Source organism: Mus musculus, chromosome 4 (genome assembly GCF_000001635.26).
Source record: "Mus musculus strain C57BL/6J chromosome 4, GRCm38.p6 C57BL/6J".
In the NCBI taxonomy this organism is placed as follows: domain Eukaryota; kingdom Metazoa; phylum Chordata; class Mammalia; order Rodentia; family Muridae; genus Mus; species Mus musculus.
The window spans coordinates 106,441,664-106,463,734 of NC_000070.6; the positions used below are offsets into that span (position 1 = coordinate 106,441,664).

At 52.2% G+C, this 22,071-nt stretch overlaps 2 protein-coding genes across 2 annotated transcripts in view; one reads left to right on the forward strand and one right to left on the reverse strand.

The window, feature by feature from the left end:
• The window catches only part of Usp24 (ubiquitin specific peptidase 24), a 130,634-nt gene extending 125,684 nt beyond the window's left edge, over window positions 1-4,950 (forward strand). Inside the window, exon 69 of the mRNA XM_006503177.4 lies at window positions 4,791-4,950. Coding sequence (XP_006503240.1) covers window positions 4,791-4,847 — 57 coding nt within the window. The 3' untranslated portion in view covers window positions 4,848-4,950. The remainder of the gene's footprint in view (window positions 1-4,790) is intronic.
• Window positions 671-22,071, reverse strand: part of Pcsk9 (proprotein convertase subtilisin/kexin type 9) — a 21,992-nt gene continuing 591 nt past the window's right edge. Inside the window, exons 1-12 of the mRNA NM_153565.2 lie at window positions 22,032-22,071; window positions 17,174-17,365; window positions 15,202-15,325; window positions 12,850-12,983; window positions 12,562-12,703; window positions 8,377-8,573; window positions 7,197-7,380; window positions 5,844-6,017; window positions 5,467-5,615; window positions 4,933-5,110; window positions 3,014-3,195; window positions 671-1,895 (exon numbers count right to left, since the gene is read on the reverse strand). The exon at window positions 22,032-22,071 is cut by the window's right edge and continues 591 nt beyond it. Of these exons, the coding sequence (NP_705793.1) occupies window positions 1,683-1,895; window positions 3,014-3,195; window positions 4,933-5,110; window positions 5,467-5,615; window positions 5,844-6,017; window positions 7,197-7,380; window positions 8,377-8,573; window positions 12,562-12,703; window positions 12,850-12,983; window positions 15,202-15,325; window positions 17,174-17,365; window positions 22,032-22,071 (1,909 nt within the window). The 3' untranslated portion in view covers window positions 671-1,682. The remainder of the gene's footprint in view (window positions 1,896-3,013; window positions 3,196-4,932; window positions 5,111-5,466; window positions 5,616-5,843; window positions 6,018-7,196; window positions 7,381-8,376; window positions 8,574-12,561; window positions 12,704-12,849; window positions 12,984-15,201; window positions 15,326-17,173; window positions 17,366-22,031) is intronic.

The following is a 22,071-nucleotide window of genomic DNA, read 5'->3' on the forward strand; positions in this document are numbered from 1 at the left end:
ACCCTTCCTGCGCAGTCTAGGTGAATACCTGCCTACATCTGCAGGAGCCAACTGTCCACATACGGCATCAGACCAACCAGTTGATGGTCACTGCTGTGGAGGGAACAGGCAGAGGACGCTGAAGGCACAGGTGCCAGTGGCTCTGATGCCAGCCACTGTTGTGACATTTGAGCCGTTAGCATCTGTCAGCTACAGTGCTTTCCACGCATGACACTGATGTGCAGAAAACCATTTGGAGACTTGGCAGATCCATTGTGTAGACTGTATAGAGGGAGACCATGCTTAAGACAGTGACCCCAAGGGGTCCACACTGCATGACTGGGATATTTGCACATTGCACTCTGGGAAGAAATCTGAGAGCATACTTCATTTCAAATCAGGGGCAACTATAGACTGCTTGCAGAAACACCACAGAATCATGAGTGAAAGAGTCCATAAATACTGTTGAGACCCCACCAGAAGGATGGCAGAAGTGTTGGGAGCTAGGAGTGCTGGTAGGCCCTACAACAAGTCTATAATGCTGGAGGAAGCGGGCACAGGACAAAGTACTCTGAATCATCAGGAGGCTACAGGAACACAGTTGCTGCATTCCTAGAATGGGCCCACTGCAGGCCTGGGCACCCCACCATTTGGCAGATAGTTGCACCTGGTAAGCAGGCAGCCTCTGAGTCGGATGCAGTCAGTCACATCAGCTGCTTTTATTCTGAAAAGTCACTACATAATAAAAACTACAAAACCCTGCATAAATATCAAGTTACAAAAGCAACACAGGTGGAGGAAGCTTACTATAAAAAGACAGAAGAGCTCAAAAGGATAGAGGTGTGCTGGTCAGCTGGTGTGGCCTTGGTACAGTCGCCCTCTGTCACTCCAGTCTCCACCTGATCTGTGGGACTGGGGCTAAGGGAGTATAGGTCCAGGAGCAAGCCATAGCCTGTCCTCTCGCTGCCCAGCCTGGCATTATTCAGGGCCAGCCACTCTGAATTTATGTCCTGACATCACTGGCTGTGTGACATCGCCTCTCTGGTCCTGTCTCTTCCTTCATAAAATGAGGCCAGTCAGTGCACATGGTAGTGGATGGGGTAAGGTGCGGTAAGTCCTGTATGGTTCTCCAGTACAAACTGAGAGTCAGATGAGGGCTCATAGCACATTATCCTGAGCAGGGCCAAAGCCCTGCAGCAGATGAGGACATCTGGAAGATATAGGTATGGCCTTACAGCTGGATCCACCCCTGGAGGTGTGCAGAACTGATCTGCATTTAATCAGGGAGCCCAAAATGGTGTCTGCAATGTGAGCTGGCTGTGAGTTGACTGTCCTTGTGGCTTTCAGACTCAATTTTCCAGTCTGGTACTTGGTCTTTGAACCTCCAAGGATCTCTGTCCATTATGATCTTCCTGAAAGACAAATACACCCTAAGGCCTGAGAACTGAGGCCTTGCAGCGAGCATCCTCAGGTTCTGGTACACTGGAGCAGCTGGCCAGAGCCAGCTACAGCTTAATGTCTGATGGCAGAAAGCCAAGCACAGGCCCCCTGACCGTGAAGGAGGTGCTTCCATACACCAGGAATGGGTACCCAGGGTGAGACACCAAGTTCTCCCACGCAGAATCTCCCCACCTTTGGCTACAAGAGAGCCATGCAGGCATATCTCTGCACCCAGCCTCAAGCACCATCCCTGCCTGAGGCTGTCACTGAACCCAGGAGGCCTTTGCTGAAGGCCGGCTCCGGCAGCAGATGGCAGCAGCTACTGTGGCTTCTCCACTGGTCCTGTCTGCTCTGGCAGTGTCATGGACTCTTGCCACACACAGGTTGTCCACGCTGTAGGCTCCCAGAGTGAGGGATGCCCCAGGGAGCACATTGCATCCAGTCAGGGTCCATCCTGCTTCGCAGGCCACAGTGACCTGCCAGAGTCCAGAGAAGGACAGTGAGGAAGACGGCCTATGTCTGAGACTTGTGGCTGTCTAAGCCAGCTCCACGCCTCTCAGACCCAAGCAGGGGTGCACCCAACAGTAACCCAGGGCAGACATTTAACTCAGCCACCTTCACATCCCCAAAGTCGGTGCCTCCCCAGCCATCCATCCTACTTAGTGGTAGTTCAGAGGCTCAACAGAAACCCTGAACCCATTCTTCCCCATCACCTACATGCATCTCTGGTTACAGAATCTCTCCCTACCTCCCACTCCATCCTAGGCCCTCACCCCCTGGACCTGGAGCAGTGCAGGGGCCTGGATGATCCTATCACCCCTCTTGGCCTTAGCTGTTTCCTCTGCCAGAAACATTGTTCCTAGTGGTGGCCCCATGGCTTGTCATCCTAAGCTTGTGTAATGGTGTCTCAACCCACCCCTCTGCCTGCTCCATTTTCCTCCACGTTAGCCTCTTGGCACTCTGGAACTTGCTTTGCTTACTGTCTTCTCCCACCAGAATGGACACTCGTGGTGGGCCAAGCAGGCACCTCCGCCCAGCCAGGAGCCAGCCTCTCTGGGTGCCTGTGCTCACTGATACAGTGGAGCTGAGATTCCCCTTGGCAGAGCAGCGTCTAGCCTCACACTGGCCGCCCCCAGAGCTTTATAGAGGAGGGATACTCCTGCCTCAAGCTCTGAAAGGCCAGCCACTGGCCTCAGACTCTTCCCAGGACTCTTCCTTCCCCTCAGCCTTCACTTGTTCAGCATCTGGAACACTGTGTCCAGACTTTGCAGAGCCTCGGCAGCCTCCCGACAGGTTTGTTTGGTAAATAACCAATCAGAAAGTGCTCAGGCACACACGGGCTTTCTTTCCCCGCTTGCCACCATCACACCTGCTCTCAAAGAGCAGCAGGGGTGGACAGCAAGCCTTGTTTAACTGGACCAGAGTGAAACCAGGCCTGCCTGCCTGCCATACACAAATGCACACATGCTGTGCCTACAACAGGAAAAGCTGCCTAACTCATCCTGCTACCCTGACACATGGACCCCCTCAACACAGGGCAGCACACACACACACACACAAGACCAACGTACCCAACCACCCCCAACTCCTTCACCTGCTCTGAAGGACCTGAGATCCCATGCTCCTTGATTTTGCATTCCAGCCCTGGGGCATGGCAGCAGGAAGCATAGACACTGGCCGCCTGGTGGCCAACGCACTGGCCAGGCTGACGTCTGGACCTCAGCGCAGGCTGCCTCCGGACACTAAGGTCTTCCACTTCCCAATGGAAGCTGCAGCCTAGAACAGAGAACATGCAGCTCAGACTCTGTAATTTTGTGGACTTCTTGTCTTTCTGGTCCCAACTAACGCTCTTTCTTTTAAGTCTGAAGCTTGGGAAAGAGAGACAGCTCCGAGTAGAAATGGTGCTGGCGTCAGGATCCCTGGATCCTCACCTCTGCCACTGACCGTCTGGGGGGCTGTGGGAGAGCCATGCAACCTCTTGGAAACTGACTTTCTTAAGAAATACACCGTCTCTCCAGCCAGAGAAGGGGGTTGAGGGCATGGTACAGGGCTCCTCAGCCTGAGGTACTCAGAGCCTCTTTGAGTCCCTTCCCCGTCCTACCACCAAAAGTTATGATTTGAGCCAGGTCTGCATGGGACCTGGGACTCTAGTCTTGGAAGTAAGGGACACACCACTAGCTACAGAACCATGCACAGTGGTCACGAGGCTCTGCTAAGCCTTAGGTGCCCTTCTGTAGCATTGAGAGTGTGAGAGCACCCATAGAGATGCTATGAAGATGATCGAGGCCGTGTGTGTCATCCTAGCAGATAAATTATTTATTGCAAGGACTGCATCTTAGGGTGTTAGGGACTACAGTTCTCTCTGCCCTAGCTACAGGAGCTCAGTAGAGCCACTCTACACAGAGGGGTAGCTCCTTAGCTCAACAGTTCTCAGCCTGTGGGCCAAGGCCCCTTTGGGGGGGATAGAATGACCCTTTCACAGGGGTCACGTAAGACCATCAGAAAACATAGATATTTACACTACGATTCATAACAGTAGTAAAATTATAGTTATGAAGTAGCAACGGAAATAATTTTATGGTTGGCGGTCACCACAACATGAGGAATTATATTAAAGGGTCGCAGCATTAGGAAGGTTGAGAACCACTGGCTTGCTTAGCTGATAAGTGGATCTCTGCTAGGCTGCAGATAGGGAAGGTCAAAGGCTCTCCTGGCTCCACACATGCCCTGGGTCTTAGCTGTTGACACTCAGAAAAGCAAATGAGAGCCCAGTACTGATGCAACCAATAGGTCCAGGGAGCCTTGCCTGGTCCAGGCTGCAGCCACCCACTAGGATCATCTGCCTCCCTGAAGATCCATTCTGTGCCTGGGCTTTGCCAACCCCACCCTTCACTCCAGAACCTTCTGTGGCTCCCCAGCCTGTACTCCACCAGAATCTGCCACTGAGCCAGCCTTCCCCAGGGATTTCCCAGCCCTTCAAGCCCTGCCCAGCATGTATCCTCCATCCACGCAGGACTTTGTGGCCTCCTCCTGACCGGAGAGCCACCATCCCCTAACAGCATGCAAGGTCCTTACCGGTGACCTCTACTACTTGCCTGGGACTGTTTCTGACATAGTCAGGGCAGTGATGTGACAAGGAGAGCTGATGTGCCTTGTCCCAGCACCAGGCTACATGCATGGCATGCACCTTTGCACTTAATGATGAAGAAACCAAGCACAGGATGGTAAGGAACTTGATCCCACTACTGAGTGCAGAATTCAAACTGAGTTTCACCCCCTTAGAGACACACCTCAGAGCCTTCCCTTGGACAGTGCCGGGCACCCCCTCCCTATGCTCCGCATCACCCCACCATCATCACCCTCTTTTGCAGACGGAAGCTAAGGAAAAAGAGGATCCCACTACGTGGACAAGATGGCGACCGGCTTAAAATGGGCCCCAGGTCTCAGGCTCAGGAGGACCACGGTCTGGAATCAACATGGCCTCTTTTTTCACAGCTTGGACTAGACTCCTACCTGTGAGAACATGGTCCTTCTGGTGGCAGTGGACATGGGTCTCCAGGCCAGCTCTGGCTGCAGGGGTGTTGTGGATGCTGCAGTTGGCACGGGGAACCAGGCAGCATCTCGCGACGGCATAGACACCCTCACCCCCAAATGCATTGAGGGCCTTGCAGACCTGCTGGCCTCCTATGGCCTGAGAGTTGGAGAAAAAAAAGAACCAGTGAGAAAGAGCACGGGGCTGGGACAGAGGTACACGGGCACCTAGTTGGGACCCTTGGAGCCCTCAGCATCTTGCTTATCCCCACTACTCTAGACAGGAGTCATTTGCCCAGGCCTGAGGCAGACTGTTCTATCTCCAGGCATCTCCATCATAAAGCTTCCAGCAGAGACAATGGGTGGCTAATACCCCAGCTCCAGCCCCAGCCTGGGACATTTCACAGATGCTATCCTTAGGACCTGGCTCTCCTGGTCAGGTGCTGCTCTCCAGCCAAACTCAGTGTAGGCTAAGACTGGTTAGGGGTAGACAGACACACAGACAGGGTCGGGCACCTCAATCCAATCACCACGACGCCTCCCGCTCCTGGAGAAGCTGGAGCAGCTCAGCAGCTCCTCTTCTGGGGCACAGCGGGCTGTAGCTGTAGCTGTTCGAGTGGGCCCCGAGTGTGCCGACCACACCGTCCTACAGAGCAGCTGCCCGCCTGCAACAAGGCCCAGATGAGTGGGGTCTTAGGGTGGAGGGAGCACCCGCCAGAGATGTTAGGGATTGCCTCAGTTGATGGCAGGAAAAGAGGCTTCAAGCTGGCTGTTTTCCCAGGAAAATACCATCAAGCCTTTTCAGTCTCTGCCCTCAAACTGCAGCTAAGGAAAGAAAACCTTCCTGTGAGGCCAGGGCAGGGGCTGGGTACCCTCCCTGCCATCCTGCTCACCTGTCTCATGGGTGCTGGGGGGCAGTGTGGCCACCAGGTTGGGGGTCAGCACCTGCTGGTCCTCAGGGAACCAGGCCATGTTGATGACGTCTTTGGTAGAGAAGTGGATCAGCCTCTGCCGCAGCTCGGCCAGGGTAAGTGTGGGCTCCCGGCTCAGCATCCGAGCCACAATGCCTGGAGGTACAGAGTCACAGAGGGCGGTGGCTGGCCCTGCTTCCCAAAATATAGGGCTCCTGCCAGGACACGCATCAGGAACAACTAGGAGAACTCCAACTGCTTTCTGGTCCATCCATTTGTGTATCCTTCCCTAGTAGACCCAGTGTCCTTCAGGGCATTGTTGGCGGTTGGCCTGGTGCTGCTAGGTATTCAAATGCTAAGTGCTGCCCCCCCCCTAAGATCTGGCTGCCCCCAACAAGATCCTCACAGTGGTGCTATGTAAACTTTGCTCCCCCGTTTAAAACTATCAATTAAATAGAAGCTGCTACAGCCCATGACTGGGGAGAATAGAGAGAGGGAGAGATTCAGTTACGGGGCTGGGGGTTGCAGGTAGGGACCACAAAGAAGAAAGAAGAGTGAAGGCAGAGGAAGATGGAGGGAACAGGAGGTCTCCACTAGACATGATGGACCAGGAGCGCATGCTCCAGTGAAATGCCCCCCTCCTCGCCCCCGAAACCTCCAGATGGGACGGCTGGAGCAGAAGTAGCCCAGGAGAGATTCAAACAGCAGGTACTTGGGTACCACAGCTAGAAAGTAGACAGTCTAGCGATTAGTAAAACAGACTCAAGGGTAATTCTCAGTAGTTGTGCAAGAGCTGATTAAATAATCCATAGGATTGGGGGACTGGCCAGGTCATATTAATAAATAATAGAGTTTATTAAACTCCATTTACAGGGCCTTGTGATAATCTGATTCTTAAATTTCTCCCCAAAAGCCTATATATGGAAGGCTTGGTCGGCAGTCTGTGGGAGGACACAGAAACTTTTGGAGGTCTGTCCTAATACAAACATCATTGGAGTGCATGGTGGGGGGTACCCTTTCCATCTGCTTTCTAGGCACATGAGGGGAACAGTTTTGCTCTACCACACACTCCCCACCATGTCATGCCCTAAAATAAAGGTGCCAAATGACCATGCTGAGCCCTCTGAAACCATGAGACAAGATAAACACTTCTTCCTTTAAGTGAGTTACCTCAGACACTGCACCACACCAGCAAAGCTGCTCACCACAGGAGGCCCTGTCTGCTCCCCCTCACAGTTGCCCTCGGGCATAAGCGCTGACCCAGAAGGTCAGGCACAGACCCTGCTGCCTGTCAAAGGGCTATGGTGGCAGGATGATGGTGGGGTGGTGACTCACCGGCCACGTGGGCAGCAGCCTGTGAGGTCCCACTCTGTGACATGAAGCATGTGCTGCAGTCACTGGACGCTCCGATGATGTCCTTCCCGGGGGCAAAGAGATCCACACAGCGTCCAAAATTAGTCCCCAAAGTCCCCAAGGTAACTGGCTGGTCCTGGGCATTCGTGGCCCCGACTGTGATGACCTGGCATGGTAAAGGAGTGGGTAGCAGAGAAAGCCCAGCGCTGCAATGGGAGAGGCAGGTCTTGCCTCTGGACTAGCCAACTCCAGTTCCCACAGTTCTCACTGTGGCCCCCTGAAATCCCATCACCTGTGAGAAATGCAGCTTCTTGGGGGGCTCTGCATCTCACCTCCTCCAGGGCTCCCCAACATTTTCCAGACCCCATTTCCTGAATCCCCGTGGAGCCCAGGTTCTAGGGTAGAGACCGGGTAGGAAAAGGGGCCTACTATCAAGCTGCATGGTACCATAAAAAGTCTAGCGCAGGCAAGACAGCAATGTTAAATAAAGCAGCTGGTAAGCTCTGGTGGTCAGGGAGGGAAGGCTCGGTTCCATGAAGCCTTGAACGGGGACAGGTGCCCCCCCCTTCTACACGTTCAGCACTAATCGTTCACTGCATAGCAGATGCTCTGCAGGTGTCCCCCAGATAAGGATGGGACCACTGGACTGTCAATGCCTCCAGAGAGGCCTCTCCCAGAATGCGCCTGCCACAGCCCCAGACATGGTAGATAATTACATGAGCTCATCATATGAGGGCTTTGGGGGCAGCAGTCCTCCCCAATCTCGCTAGGGTCAGTTATAGGTGGGGAGCCGGTCAATGGGTGGGGGAGGGTAAGGGACTGGACAGGACAGTGGGTCCGATGCATAAATGGCTCAGGGGATTGTGGGTGATCTAGGGAAGCAGAGGGGGTGGGGAGACCACTGAGGGTGCTATTCTGCCTTCCAAGGGACAGAAGAGGGACTGGATAAGGCCCCAGGTCCTGAGAGGGGGAAGGGAGAAAGAGATGGCCAGGATCATAGGTATGGCTGCCTGGGTCACAGCTTCCCACAGACATTGGAATGGGGAAGGCATGAGTCCCATCAGGGCTTCTGGTCTGGGGGCTCTAAGCACTTTCAGCCCAGGCAGCTCGGTCAGCAAGGGGGCCATCTTCCCTCGTTCTGACAGAAGAGCTCAGCACCTACCTCTGGAGCAGAAGCTGGGGAGTAGAGGCAGGCGTCGTCCCGGAAGTTCCCAGCTGCTGCAACCAGCACCACCCCAGTCCTCGCCAGGTGCCGGCAGGCAGCGTTGAGGATGCGGCTATACCCACCGGCCAGGGGCAGCAGAACCACGAGTGGCCCCGAGGGCTGGATTAGCTGACTCTTCCGAATAAACTCCAGGCCTGCAAAAAATCACCCAGGTCACCTGCTAGAGAGATATACATTCCTCCTCCAGCTCCTCCCCTCAGAGACACAGTGTGATCCGTTATTTTGTGGTGGTTTGGTGCTCGGATGCTTAACCTATCTGATTGCTGCCTTAGAAGTATTTCATGTATGACTGATATATAAGTCATTTACTCACTTTCTTTGAGTAAAGTGGATAGCTCCCATAACACTGATGGTCCTTACCCAATCTATCGAATGCCTTGAAAGAAAGCAACGGATCCCAAGAGGAACGGAATAACTCTGCCCCTAGATTAAATTTAGACTCAAAACTGAAGGAGCTGAGTGTTCCCCAGAACTAGATTATTTCTAGTTGCATTATTTCTGCAAATATCACACACTGGTTGCAGGATGCAATGGCTATTCTTGATTGTCAGCTTCTAGTCCAGATGCATGAGGTAGGAAGACACCTTTAATCCAGATCTTTTGAGTTGGGAAACCCCCACCTCTAATCTGGGTCATGCCGTCTGCTGAGAAGCCTATCTAAGGTCATGGAAGAAGGCAGCTTTTGCTCTTGGCCTGCTCGTTCTCACCTTGCTAGCAAGTCTACCCCTCTGCTGGCATTAGAGCCTGCTTCTTTGGGATATAGTGAAGACCAGCTGAGACATCTAGCCTCACAGACCGAGGAACTCCTGGATTCTTGGACTTCCCATTCACAGCATTGTTGGATGAGCTGGACTTGTAACTCATTCCAATAAATCACACAAGCATGCACACATGCGCACACGTGCGTGCACACATACACATACACACACATGTATGGAGAGAGAGACAGAGACTCGTTTTATAAGTTAGGTTACTCTAGATAACCCTACCTAGAACATGGAGAAAGCAAGCTAGAACTGAGTTGGAAGCTTGCTCCCTGCTGCCGAGCTCTCACAGTCGAAGGCTGCAGGCTGGCTGAAGATAGAAGTCAACAGGCTTACCCAGCTGTAAACCTTTGAGTTCAGTTCAAACCTGGCCAGCGGCAAGTGCCCACTGGTGTGGCTATCACGTGGGTAAACAACCACTTTCTGGTTGGATTTGAGGCTCACTCCACTGAAGGGTATTGTAAACCTGGCCAAAAAAGGGTGGCTGGGAAGATCATAGGCCCCAGGGCAAACACAGCACCACTGGCTTTGCTAAATGATCATATTATTAAACCGCCTACTAAATGTTCATGTGGGTACCCACAGATTTGTGCTACTCTCAAGTTTGGTCTTTATAAAGTGGAGAGCAGTTAACAAAGAGACTCATAACTGGGTCGGTTGTAGTTCCAGATGTCACCTACACCCCTGTGTCCACATCACTGCCCCTTGCCCCTTCCTGGTGTGAGAAGCCTCACCTCAAAGTTCTGAGGAGAAGTGACCATGAATGCTCAGCCATAACAGGACATCCTTATCAACCCCTTCTCCTACAGGATTCAAGGAACACCAGGGGGAGGGGAGAGGAGGGGGAGGGGAAGGGAGGGGAGGGGAAGGAAAGGAGGGGAGGGGAGAGGGAGGAAAAGGAGGGGAGGGGAGAGGGAGGGGAGGGGGAGGAGAGGGAAGAGGAGGGGGAGGGGAAGGAGGAGGGGGAGGGGGAGGGGAAAGAAAGAATGTAAGGACCAGGGGTGGCAACAGTGCTGCAAATTGCTGTCTTCTGAACGTGACAAGGACACTGGACTCATGACAGTAGCCATGTTACCTCACCAGGTGGTAATGCTCTATCATAGATGACAGAGGGACTCACGAAGCCCACCCTAAAGGAGCTACTAGGAGGTTACTGCTCTCTGGGGCAAGGGTGTTGTTTTTTTTCTCAGAGGTACACTGTTAAGTTGCTCATGTTCCTGTAAATAACACTCTTGCTAGCAACTGTACTGAAACTCCATGGGTCACAAAACATGCTATCAAACAAGAGACAGGAAAATCGGTGGGAGACTAATTGGAAAGAAGAGGGGTTCATCAGAGGGTAAGAAAGGTAAGAAAAGATAATAGGGGAGTAAAATGACCAAAATATACACACATATGAATTTGTCAAATGAATAATGGATTTAAAATAAAAACCACTAGCCCTAAAAAAGGGAAACATTTCCTCCACTTTTAACTTCTCCAGCTTCTCAGAGAACCAAAATGCAAGCTACTAGGATCCTCACCAGACATTGTTTTATGCCTTTCCGGAAAATTCCTAGGCCTCCAGAAATGAGAGAACCTCCTTTACAGCTTCAGGCTTCAGAAACCTCCACGTGCCTCTGAGGACTGCTCAGAGGCCCTCTCACCACACTTGAAGTTTTGCTCCCAAAATAATCAGAGACCACCCTGGCACCCACTCACAAGCTGCCAATCTACCCTGCATAAACAGGGCAAGTGCTATTTATATCAAGTCGGGAGTTAAAGACTCCACAGCACCGCCCACGACTCTCCACTACGAAGACGTCATCCCCCAACATCAGCAACACTCTGTCCCCCCACACTGAATGAGTGTGAAGATCAATTTTGCCAATGGCCTGCTCTATTTAACTCTAACCCTTGCTGGCCTGTAATCTAGAGACCTGAGTTAACCACAGCTGGCCTGGCCTAACAGCTTCGTTCCTCTTCAGGCTCCTGTTCTGTTACACGGTGTGAACCAGCCAACCTCTCAGAACCTTCTGGATCCAGGTGTCCCCGTGGCTGAGGTGGGAACTGGAGACCAGGACCATATATGTTAAGTGTTGGTTGGTGAGACCCCTCACACCAGGAGGAGGTAAGGGACACCGAAGTGCACACAGAAGCATTGGTGACATTCGTGATTACAAATGGCCTCTAGCTTCTGTAGACCTGAGCTTAGACCCTTACACCCCTGCCCCCAGCTTCATACAGAGGAGCCTAAGGCTGGAGTACCAGCTCCTTCATGCTGAGCCCACTCCACCCTGGACTGCATTAGGGGCTTTCTACACACTGGTAGGGGCAGTTCTCCTGCACGAAGCCCTCCAGAGGCCAGAGCCCAGCCTGGGTGAGGACTTCCGGGAAATGAGCGGTCTCTTTCTACACAGTGGCCTTCAGTGGTGGCAAGCTGGACTGAGGTTGATCAATAAGTGGGTGGGACAGACACGAGAGCCTCCTGATGGGACAGAAGCTATTGCTTTAAATGTGTCAGTGGCTGACTGCTCTAAAGTCCCAAGCATGTGGCTGGAAAGATGGCTTAGTGGTCAAGAGCACTTGATGCTCTTGAAGAGGACCCGGGTTCAGTTCCCAGTACCTGGTACACATACACACATGCAGACAAAACATCCATGATCATAAAATAATTCTAAAACAAACAAAGGTAACTGAAGTCCCACTGATAAGCCAAGCTGGTTCCCTTATCCTGTGTGGGTCAGCTCAGGGCCAGCATCTGACTGGTTGGTGGCAGTCAAGCCATTAGCAGCTCCTTCCCCAGATGCTGGCAGGCTCCCACCCGGAGCACTGGCTGGGCTTACTGTTTAGCCATCATCTCATGCCAGCCTCGGGGTCACATGCCAAGCCTCGCACTCTGTGCCCAGCATGCTGAGGTACAGTGAGCCAGCACTACTTCACGTCCTCTCCCTACCTACATACTGAAGTTCTAGGCTTCTGGGTCCCTGCTGGAGTGGACTAATGGAATAACCTGCAAACATCTGGAAAGATCCATGGCAGTTCCCCCACCAAGAAGGTGTCCCAACTTGGTGGTAAACACACAGATGGGAAAACTGGCTTCTACCACCTTGGGGCTTTGCAAATCTACTGCAGGTGACATGTGACAACACTGTAAGAGCACTGACAAGGGAGCAGTGCAGACTGTGGGGAAGTACTCACCCACAGACCCGCTGGACTGAGCCCCACCCCCTCCCAAGCCTCAGTTTCCCACCTGCATTCTTGATCTCGGGACCCTCCCAACTCTATCTCTCTAAACTGTGCGTGACAGAGACTGCCTGACAGTGAGACCTTGCTTCCTGCTAAGCTTTGGCTGGGTAGAACCCAGAGAGTCACTCACCTATGAGGGTGCCGCTGACTGTGCCCTTCCCTTGACAGTTGAGCACACGCAGGCTGTGCAGGCTGGTGCCCTTGGCCACACCAGCATCCCGGCCGCTGACCACACCTGCCAGGTGGGTGCCGTGGCTGTCACACTTGCTCGCCTGATCAATCAACACGGGGATCACGTGAGAGGGTGTGGACAGACTGACATAGCACCCCAATGATGGCAGTACTGACATAATGCTCCAGGGGTGGTACCTCTGCCCACCTTCACCCACCTCTGAGATGAAGTGAGAGTCACACTCACCTGTCTGTGGAAGCGTGTCCCATCCTCCTCCGGCACGCTGTTGAAGTCGGTGATGGTGACCCTGCCCTCAATCTCCCGATGGGCACCCTGGATGCTGGTATCTAAGAGATACACCTCCACCTGGCTGCTTCCATCTTCCCATGGCAGCCATTGTGGGAGTGAGGAGAACAGTTCCTGGGTTAACACTATTGCTCATGTACAGAGCTGTCTGCCACCCCACGCATTAGACGGCTCATGGGAAATCTCCCCAAGCTGCATGCTATTGAATCTTACAGCAAGGAGTGGGTGGCACAGAGAGGGCTGGGAGCTGCCTGCGACCTGTAGCTAGTAAATGACAGAACCAGGAGGTAAACTGAGGTATCCAGTTCCATGTAAAACAATAGGACCATTCAGAACACAATATTATGGTATAAGATAAGCCAACCTCCCAAACATATGCTCTTCCAGCTTACTAAGGCAAGGACTGAGAAGACAGAAAGAAACTAGCAGGACTGCCTGACATCCTGGCTGCCTGACACATTCCCAGGGAGGAAACAGGCTCCTAGTCCACAGATGCACCTGCAAGGGCCTGGTAAGCCCATGGGCTATTTCTTCCCCTGTTGAGTCTGGGTGGGAAGCTCGCCATGAACCTGACACCTGCACCTTCCCTCCCAAGTGGGTGAGATTCTTCAAGAAACAGGAATGGAGTGAGCACTACATGAGACCCTTAGGGGGTGTGTGTGCCTGTGCAGGCCTGGTGGAGGGGCCTGCAGAGGGTAGCACATGTCTGGTTCCTATAGAAGGAGAGCTAGGAGAATGGAGGAGAGGAAGGAGGAGCCCAAGGTGGCCACACTCACAAATTCCCAGCCTGGGCCACTAGAGAGATGGTTCAATGGCTACAAGCATTTGTTGCTCTCAGAGATGAATTTGGTTCAGTTCCCAGCACCCATATGGTGGCCAACAACTATCTACAACCCCAGTTCCTGAAGACCAAATGCGCTCTTCAAAGCCTCTGCGGGCACTGCCTGCACATGGTAGATATATGCACACAAGGCACATGATACATATACATACATGCAGACAAAACACACATATTAAAACAAAAAATGAATCGTTAAAGAGTTCTCATCCTGGGGTTGGGCATACAGTTAAGTCTTTGAGAACCTCCTAGCAGGCCTCAGGCCAAGTTCAGTTCCTAGTAGGTATTTTAGAGGTACAGGTCTAAAAGGAACCTTGGATTGCCCCTCCCCGCTTGTGGCTGGCACAGAGAGCTCTGTGGCCACCCTCGGGGGCTACCCTGGCTGCTTGCATAACTAACCCAGCAGCCTGAGAAGCTCAGACACTCCCAGCTGCCAGCCTCCATCCATCTTCCCAAATCCATGCCCCGTCGATTTAAGCAATACATTAACCTTCCTTACATACTTGAAGGGGACAGACACTTCACACTCCACAGAACCTCTGATCCTTTTCCAAAGCAGGTTCCCCTTTTTCAATTCGATGTCACCCACAGTCCTACCAGATCCAGACCACCTTCCCAAGTCTCTTTCTCCATCTCTGAAAGCAAGACACACTAGGTAGACTGTTGACAGATGCAGGGAACCTCCAGCAAGCTGATGATACTGGTGATAGGGGCAAGGTGAGCTGGGATATCTAAATGGGAGCCATTGATGTGAATTGTGTCTGTCCTGCTGAGGGGTCTGTCCTTGTCTACAAGGCTGGGTATCGCACAAATAGTGGGTCAGTCGGGTTTAGGCTCTTCCTGGAGCAGAAGTGAAGCAAGAGGGTCCAATCCAGATGGAAGGTGTGGTGGTTTGAATAGGCATGGCTCCCATACACTCGTGTGTTTGAATGCTTGACCCATAGAGAGGGGCACTACTAGGAGGTGTGGCCTTGTTGGAGTAGGTGTGGCCTTGTTGGAGGAAGTGTGTCACTGTGGAGGCGGGCTTTGAGGTTTTATATGTTCAAGCTACACCCAATGTGGCAATCTCCTTCCGCTGCCTGTGGATCAAAATGTAGACCTCTCAGCTCCTTCTCCAGCACCATGTCTGCCTACCTGCTGTCATCCTTCCCTCCATTACGATAATGGACTAAACCTCTGATACTGTAAGCCAACCCTAGTTAAATTATAAGAGTTGCTGTGGTCATGGAGTCTCTTCACTGCAATAGAACACTGACTAAGACAGGAAGGGATGAAGCCAACACGGATGCGAAGCTGGAGGAGAGGGGCATTTGAGGGAAAACTCTTGCATTTCTGCATGGAGCAATGCAGAGAGCACAGAGAGGTCAGTGCAGACTCTGGAGCCCTGAGGTGGGTTGGGAAGAGGACGGGCAGAGCAAAGCAAGTGGAGGCTGGAGGCTTACTGGGGACCTTACCAGGGGAGCGGTCTTCCTCTGTCTGGTGCCATGCTGGGATAATTCGCTCCAGGTTCCATGGGATGCTCTGGGCGAAGACAAAGGAGTCTTCCTCAATGTACTCCACATGGGGCAACTTCAGGGCCTACAGAACCAGACAGCCATGCACTTAGCTTCAAAAGCCCTTCAGCTAATAGCAGCCCACAGCAGCCCCACCTGACTGTCCACCTCCCCAGCCTTCACAAAGTCTTCCTCCTGGGGCCCAGAAGACAGACCAGGGGCCAGTGTCCTCATTTCTCTCTGGCTGGGGAGCACGGTGTTCCGTAACTCCAGCCCCTGAATCTATATGCCTGCTCGGAGGGTTCTCTATTCCACTCTCTGGATTCTGAGCTCCACATCTCCCCTGAGAGTCAGGTTATGCCTAGCTTCAGGGATGTGGTCAGGAATCTTAGTACCGTCAATCTCCAGTCAGGATACCAGTGCTGGCCATGGGGCCTCTGCTCCCATCCCTGGCCTTTGCACTGGCCCTGCAGACCACAGCAACCAGCCTCCCAGCCTCCAGTGTGTTTGGCTAATAGGAGGCATCTGCATTAGTTTGAGAGAGGGGCCTGCACCCTGCTCCTTAGCCAGGCTTACACATCTACATCCTCAGATACCACGCCCTTCCTCCATGCTTCAGTTTCCTCTCTTCACCCCACTCCTAGAGGCCCAAGACATCTCTAGGTGCTTCAGTATCCCCAGGACTCCTACCCTCTGCCAGTGTCTTTACTTAATATCTGCTTAAACGCTCAACATTCAGCTGGTGATGTTGGCACCTGTCTGTAATACAAGCATCCCAGAAGCAGGGGTGGGGTTATCACGAGTGAGAGGCCAGCTTGGACTACAAAACAAGACACTGTCTCAACCTATCCCTATTCAAAAAAATATTCCACAGTCTCCACTAGTCCTCAAAAGATGGCTCCCATCACCCCATCTGGCTTACGGATAATCGTGGGAGAGAGTGGCATCTGCTCTAAACTAAACAAACTAGTGGGACACTGAGCTGAGGCCAGTGCACCCTTTGAGACTCCGGGCTCAAGTTCCTAGAGCAAATCCTATGGCCCCCTGTACAGAGCTTGTTGCCCTGACCAGCGGGCACCTGCCGGCCCCCTGGCACTTCAGGTGTCTTACTCATTCCCCACTGCACTGAGCACACAGCACCAACTAACTGCTCTGGCATCAACCATCCATCCAGTCTCCACCTTTGCCGTAAGCTTGATGGAAAGGTTCAAGGCTGTGTCACAGGCGATGCTTGGTAAAGTGCAGAGTGCATGGATGGGAGGCACTGATTTGATGTCCTCCTGCTCCGTGGCATGGCCCATGCCCCACTGTCATTTAGTAACAAGATCTTAAGTCAGTTTAAACCCTGAGCAGGAACCTGAGGCCAGAAGACCAGGTGCATGTGCAATGCACACTGGAGGCCTGGGCAAGGCCCTGAGCCCTGGGACCTAAGGGTGTGCAGGGGGCTGAGAGTACCCAGTGGAGAAGAGAGGTGAGAACCTGGAGTGCCAAGATGGGGAGAAGACAGGGAGGGCAGGTGATAGTCTGTACCCCTTTTACCTTCTTAGCAAAGAAAGGCAACATTCAGAGGAGTTATGGAGAAGCACTACCTTGTCCCAAACGAGAAGAATCTGACATATTTGACACCTTTGTCACCAGCATCCCCAGGCCTTGTCCCTGCAGGTTTTCACAGGCAGTAGACAAACCAGAAACGTATACTGGCAGGCAGGGGCTCTGCTGCTAGCTGCCTTGTGATCCCCTCTGTCCTCCTATGATTGTAGACACAGCATGGGGATGTGGCCAAGTTAAGTAGGCAGTTAGTTATTCAGGGAACCAAGAGCCACAGGCGCTTACTGGTCCTGCCTCTCGGCAGTGGGCACACTAAGGTCAGTCGAGACATGGACATGGAAGTCCATCCTTCCTGGAAAGTCCCACGCCCAAGAAGATGGCTCACCAGGCCCAACAGGTCACTGCTCATCTTCACCAAGAAGCCAGGGAAGAGGTCATAAAAGATATGTAGAACCTTGATGACATAGCCCCGGCGGGCAGCCCGGGTCTGCAGGCGGTGGGCAGTTTGTTCAATCTGTAGCCTCTGGGTCTCCTCCATCAGCACCACAATGTAGGTTCCTGGCAGCCTCCAGGCCTCCTGATCCCCAAGAAGGAAGAGAAGCAGAGAACGTGAGGACCCCAGCATGACCTCATCTCAGTGTAGCATGCGTATCACAGATTTTCCCATGTTGTCTTGTTGCATGCACTCTGTTCCTGTAGAACCTTCTGTCTCCTGAGTACATCTGGTGAGAATAATCATAAATAATGTGTATATTTTTCACTGTTTCTCTGCCCATGCTTTGAACCCTGAACTATCCAAATAAACTCTCCACAGAACTCCAATAAAAAGGTTCTTATGGAGCATAGAGGCCCTGGCCTTGTTGAATCTTGAGTTGCACCAATCATTGGTGGATTGAAACGTGTGGTACCCAAACAGGGCCTGAGCAAAACAGAGGGAATCTAATGAGAGGTATGTAGTCCTGGTACACACATGGGAGCCCACACCAGGACACCAGGGTAATCATGGGTGCAAAGCAAAACAAAAGAAAAGACTACAATGTGCCTATTGTGCAGAGGGGTCAAAGCATGGTGGAAGGGGCAAAAAGCAGATCTCTATAGCCTGTCAGAATACATGGACATACTGCTCCTGACTGCCACCATAGGGCACATTACACATAAAGCAATGGAAAGGTGTTTTGTGTTATTTTAAACAAGTTCATGGGCGGGGAGAGGTGGGCCCATTCAATGTCCAGCCCCTTTTAATCTGATCACCTTAGCTATTCAGGCTTTGCAAACCACCCCTACCCTAAGCACAGAGAGAAAGCACCAGATAGACCCTTCAGAGAGACAGAAGTAGGCAAGCCTTGCCTGAAGCCTTCAGCTCCCCTCACCCCATTCCCAGTCTTCTGATTCTTCCAATGATTCAGAAGACAGAGCATCCTCTACTAGCCCTTCCTCTGCACTTTACTAGCCCTTCCTCTGCACCCCTACTAGCCCTTCCTCTGCACCCTACTAGCCCTTCCTCTGCACCCTACTAGCCCTTTCTCTGCACCCTACTAGCCCTTCCTCTGCACCCCTACTAGCCCTTCCTCTGCACCCTACTAGCCCTTCCTCTGCACCCTACTAGCCCTTCCTCTGCACCCTACTAGCCCTTCCTCTGCACCCCTACTAGCCCTTCCTCTGCACCCTACTAGCCCTTCCTCTGCACCCTACTAGCCCTTTCTCTGCACCCCTACTAGCCCTTCCTCTGCACCCCTACTAGCCCTTCCTCTGCACCCTACTAGCCCTTCCTCTGCACCCTACTAGCCCTTCCTCTGCACCCCTACTAGCCCTTCCTCTGCACCTCTACTAGCCCTTCCTCTGCACCCTACTAGCCCTTCCTCTGCACCCCTACTAGCCCTTCCTCTGCACCCTACTAGCCCTTCCTCTGCACCCCTACGGGCTGATGCATTTGCATTATCCTGGGAGGTTCTGTTAGCTCAAAAAGAAGGATCCTGAGACATGCCTAACCTCCTTGCCTCTTGTATTTCCATCCCCTTCAATCCTTGAATCCACCACCATCACGAAGAGTTGACGATGCTTTTCCTCAGTGAGGAATACACACAGAGGATGAGCCTGTTCCCTTCCCTATACGACACTTGGGGGTTTTAAACATGCCATGCCCTCTTCTGAAGCTATATCTCCATATGGCTTTGGAATTGTTGAAAGGGACGGCTGAAGCAGACCACCTAATACCCCATGAGTGGGACACGCTGGCCAGGACTTGTTTAAAACCTGCTAAATCCCTTCAGTTCAGGGCTCGATGGCATAAAGAGACTGTAATCAAACAGCATAAAATCAAAATGCCAAACCTTCCGATGGTAACCAGTGCTGAGCAGCTTGGGGGTTAGGACAGAAGATAGGGTTTGAGAGGCAAATGTGTTATGACCATCAGACAGTGAATCAAATGGCTCTGCTATGTTAGAGCCGAAAAAGATTTCTAGGCCTGAAAGGGTGATGATATAATGGCCTTCAGTGCCTACACTTCACTGCTAAAGGGGGAGAGGAAGCATCTTGCCCAGGGCATTACTTTGATGGATAGAGTTATTCCTCCCAGGAGGCTAAACAGTATTCTATGGGAAGAGAGATCACACAACAGGGTACTGTGGGAAAGTCAATTACCTCCAAGCTATATTCCAGTCCTGCCTGCAGGTTAGGAGTGAAATCAGAGAGATAGAATAGACAAACTGTATATCAAAGGGACCAAACTGTGACTAAACCACAAGTCCCCCAGCGATGCAGCTATTTGTGCTACTGGGGTGTACACATTTTCAAACGTGGTGGTCAGCAGGAAGAGAAGGTATGGGCACTAGGCAGCCTCCATATCACACCCATCTGTTTACAGAATCCACGGCCTGGCCACTCAGCTGACGCTGCTACCCAAAGGCCTTCCTAGTCACACCTCCTCGTTCAGTGATCCATCCAAGGTAATTCGCTCCTTTCCTATCCCAACACCTCTGACTTCCTCCAGAAGCAGCTCAGAGAAGACCCAAATGCTTCAAGCTTTAATCCCATCTCCAGTATTTACTGGCATTTGGCCCTGAGTAAGTGACTCAATGTTTTCGAGTCCCAGATAGCTCTTGTGATGCAGGGCCCATCACACTCCCAGGATACACCTACAAGGGTACTCAAAAGAGACGAGTGTGCACGGCACCTGGCTGGGTGCTTGGCAAATGGAAACAGGTGAGAAGATCCGTGGAAGGAGCAAGACCACACCTCCATACAGAGAGGGGAGAGCCAAGAGCAAAGGCATGAGACAGAGGCGCGCCTGGTAGAAACCTTCCACGGATTTCCCAACACCCAATGGCTGAAGAGTAATGTTGAAGCTCCTCCTTAGCCTTGACTTTAACCCACTTTGCGCCTTCACCTCCTACAGATGCACCTTTGACCAGAGGAGCTCTATCCAGAGCCTTTCGTTAAAGCCCTCGGGCTCAACTGTATTGGGAATTCAAACTTCACTTGCATTCTAGAAAGGGAGCAATGGACAGTGAGGAGTCAGCTCAGGGGTCAATGCAGCAAATGTCTGATTATCCATATATTCACCCCGATGGAATGAGTTGAAAATTCTTGATAACCTTGAGTCAGATCAGACCTAAGCTTTACCATCAAGTAAAGCACAAAGGACCTTTGGGGTTCAGAACAGCTCCCATTTCAGACGTCAGCATAAGGGCTGCAGACACTTGAGCCTTCCTCTTTCTCCGCCTTCCCCAGCTCTGCGCCTCATTCATGACACGCCCTCTCTGGAAGATTTCCATGCCACCTTCGTTCGCTGAGCTCCTAGTGATGCTTCAAAGCTCAGTCTAGAGTGCCCTCTGCCAAACGAAAAGCTACAGAACTGAGAAGGTGCTCTGCAGTGGGACGAGCTTTCCGGGAAGACAGGGTGCACCTCCTTTCCCCAGGTCCCAGTATCTCATGGCTAGAATAAAAACATTGGACTGAAATTCCTCGCCAAAATTATGTTCATTCTAAATTTTATTCCCATCAAACATTCATAGAAAGAAAGAAAGAAAGAAAGGAAGGAAGGAAGGAAGGAAGGAAGGAAGGAAGGAAGGAAGGAAGGAAGGAAAGAAGGAAGGAAGGAAGAAAGATCAAATTTTAGGATGTTCCTGAGCCCCTCAGATACACACTCACTTCTGCCCTCTCATCTCTCAAAACAGGGAACTCAGTATTTCCTGTGCCCGTCGCTTTGGGGGCTGTGGTGGTTATAACTGCCTTATTTGTTTGCAGCAGGGCCTTGCTATGTAGCCCAGGCTGGTCTTGATTTCACAATCCTTCTGCTTCAGCCTCCTGAGAGCCAAGATTATAGGCATGCCTGGCTCTAAAATGTCCTTTCTTACCCTGGCCGTGACTCCACATCCCTTTAGGCACAGAGCTTGGGGAACATTGGGAGGGGTGATTCGAGTTGAGAACTTGACACTACCCACCCGCACACTGGCTGGGGCTAGGTCTCTCTCAGAAGCCCATTCTCTCTTCTGCCCCAGTAGCAGTGGCCAGATACACCCCACTGCAAGGGGCCATAATTCCAAAGTGATCTTTTTCCTGGTTACATCCGTAGATCACCCCTGTGGTCACCAAAGGACCTTTATTTCCCATTTAACAAAAGATCAAGACAGAGTAGCTGTCCACCCAGAGCCGGGTGAATGACTCCAGCCTCCAACCCCAAGTCTATTTCCAAGCCGGACAAAAAAAAAAAGACCTCAATGGAACAAACCCTGGGAAGATTCATTTGGAGGGAACTGCTCAAGCAAGAGCTTCCCGTGGCTCAGAGCCAGAGGCAGATATGCTCAAGAAGCTGACCCCGCCCACCCACTCATTCACCTACCAGTGCTCCAGTCATGCAACCCTGACACCCTTCCGCTAAATCGAGGCCTACAGAACCCCAACAGGCACCCAGGATGACTGCTGGATGACCAGTTGAGAAAGATGTGCCACTAGAGTTCTCAGCCTCCCGATGCCACTTTACTTCGGAGGACACGTTTTCTGCATGACCACACTGGTAGCCCGCTCCCCGCCTCACACTTTTGGAACCAAGCCCCGCAGTGCCTTTAGCACGTGGCCTCCCCCATCACTCTGTGCCACAAGGTGCAGCTGAGCACTAAGTCTTGCCCTCGCCTCCCGCACCTCAGGGCTGCACTTAGAGACCACCAGACGGCTAGATGAGCAGAGAAGACCCCCGAAGAGCATCACCCCAACCCCAAAGCAACGCCGTTGCCTGGCACCCATACCTTGGAGCAACGGCGGAAGGTGGCGGTGGCCACATGTGCG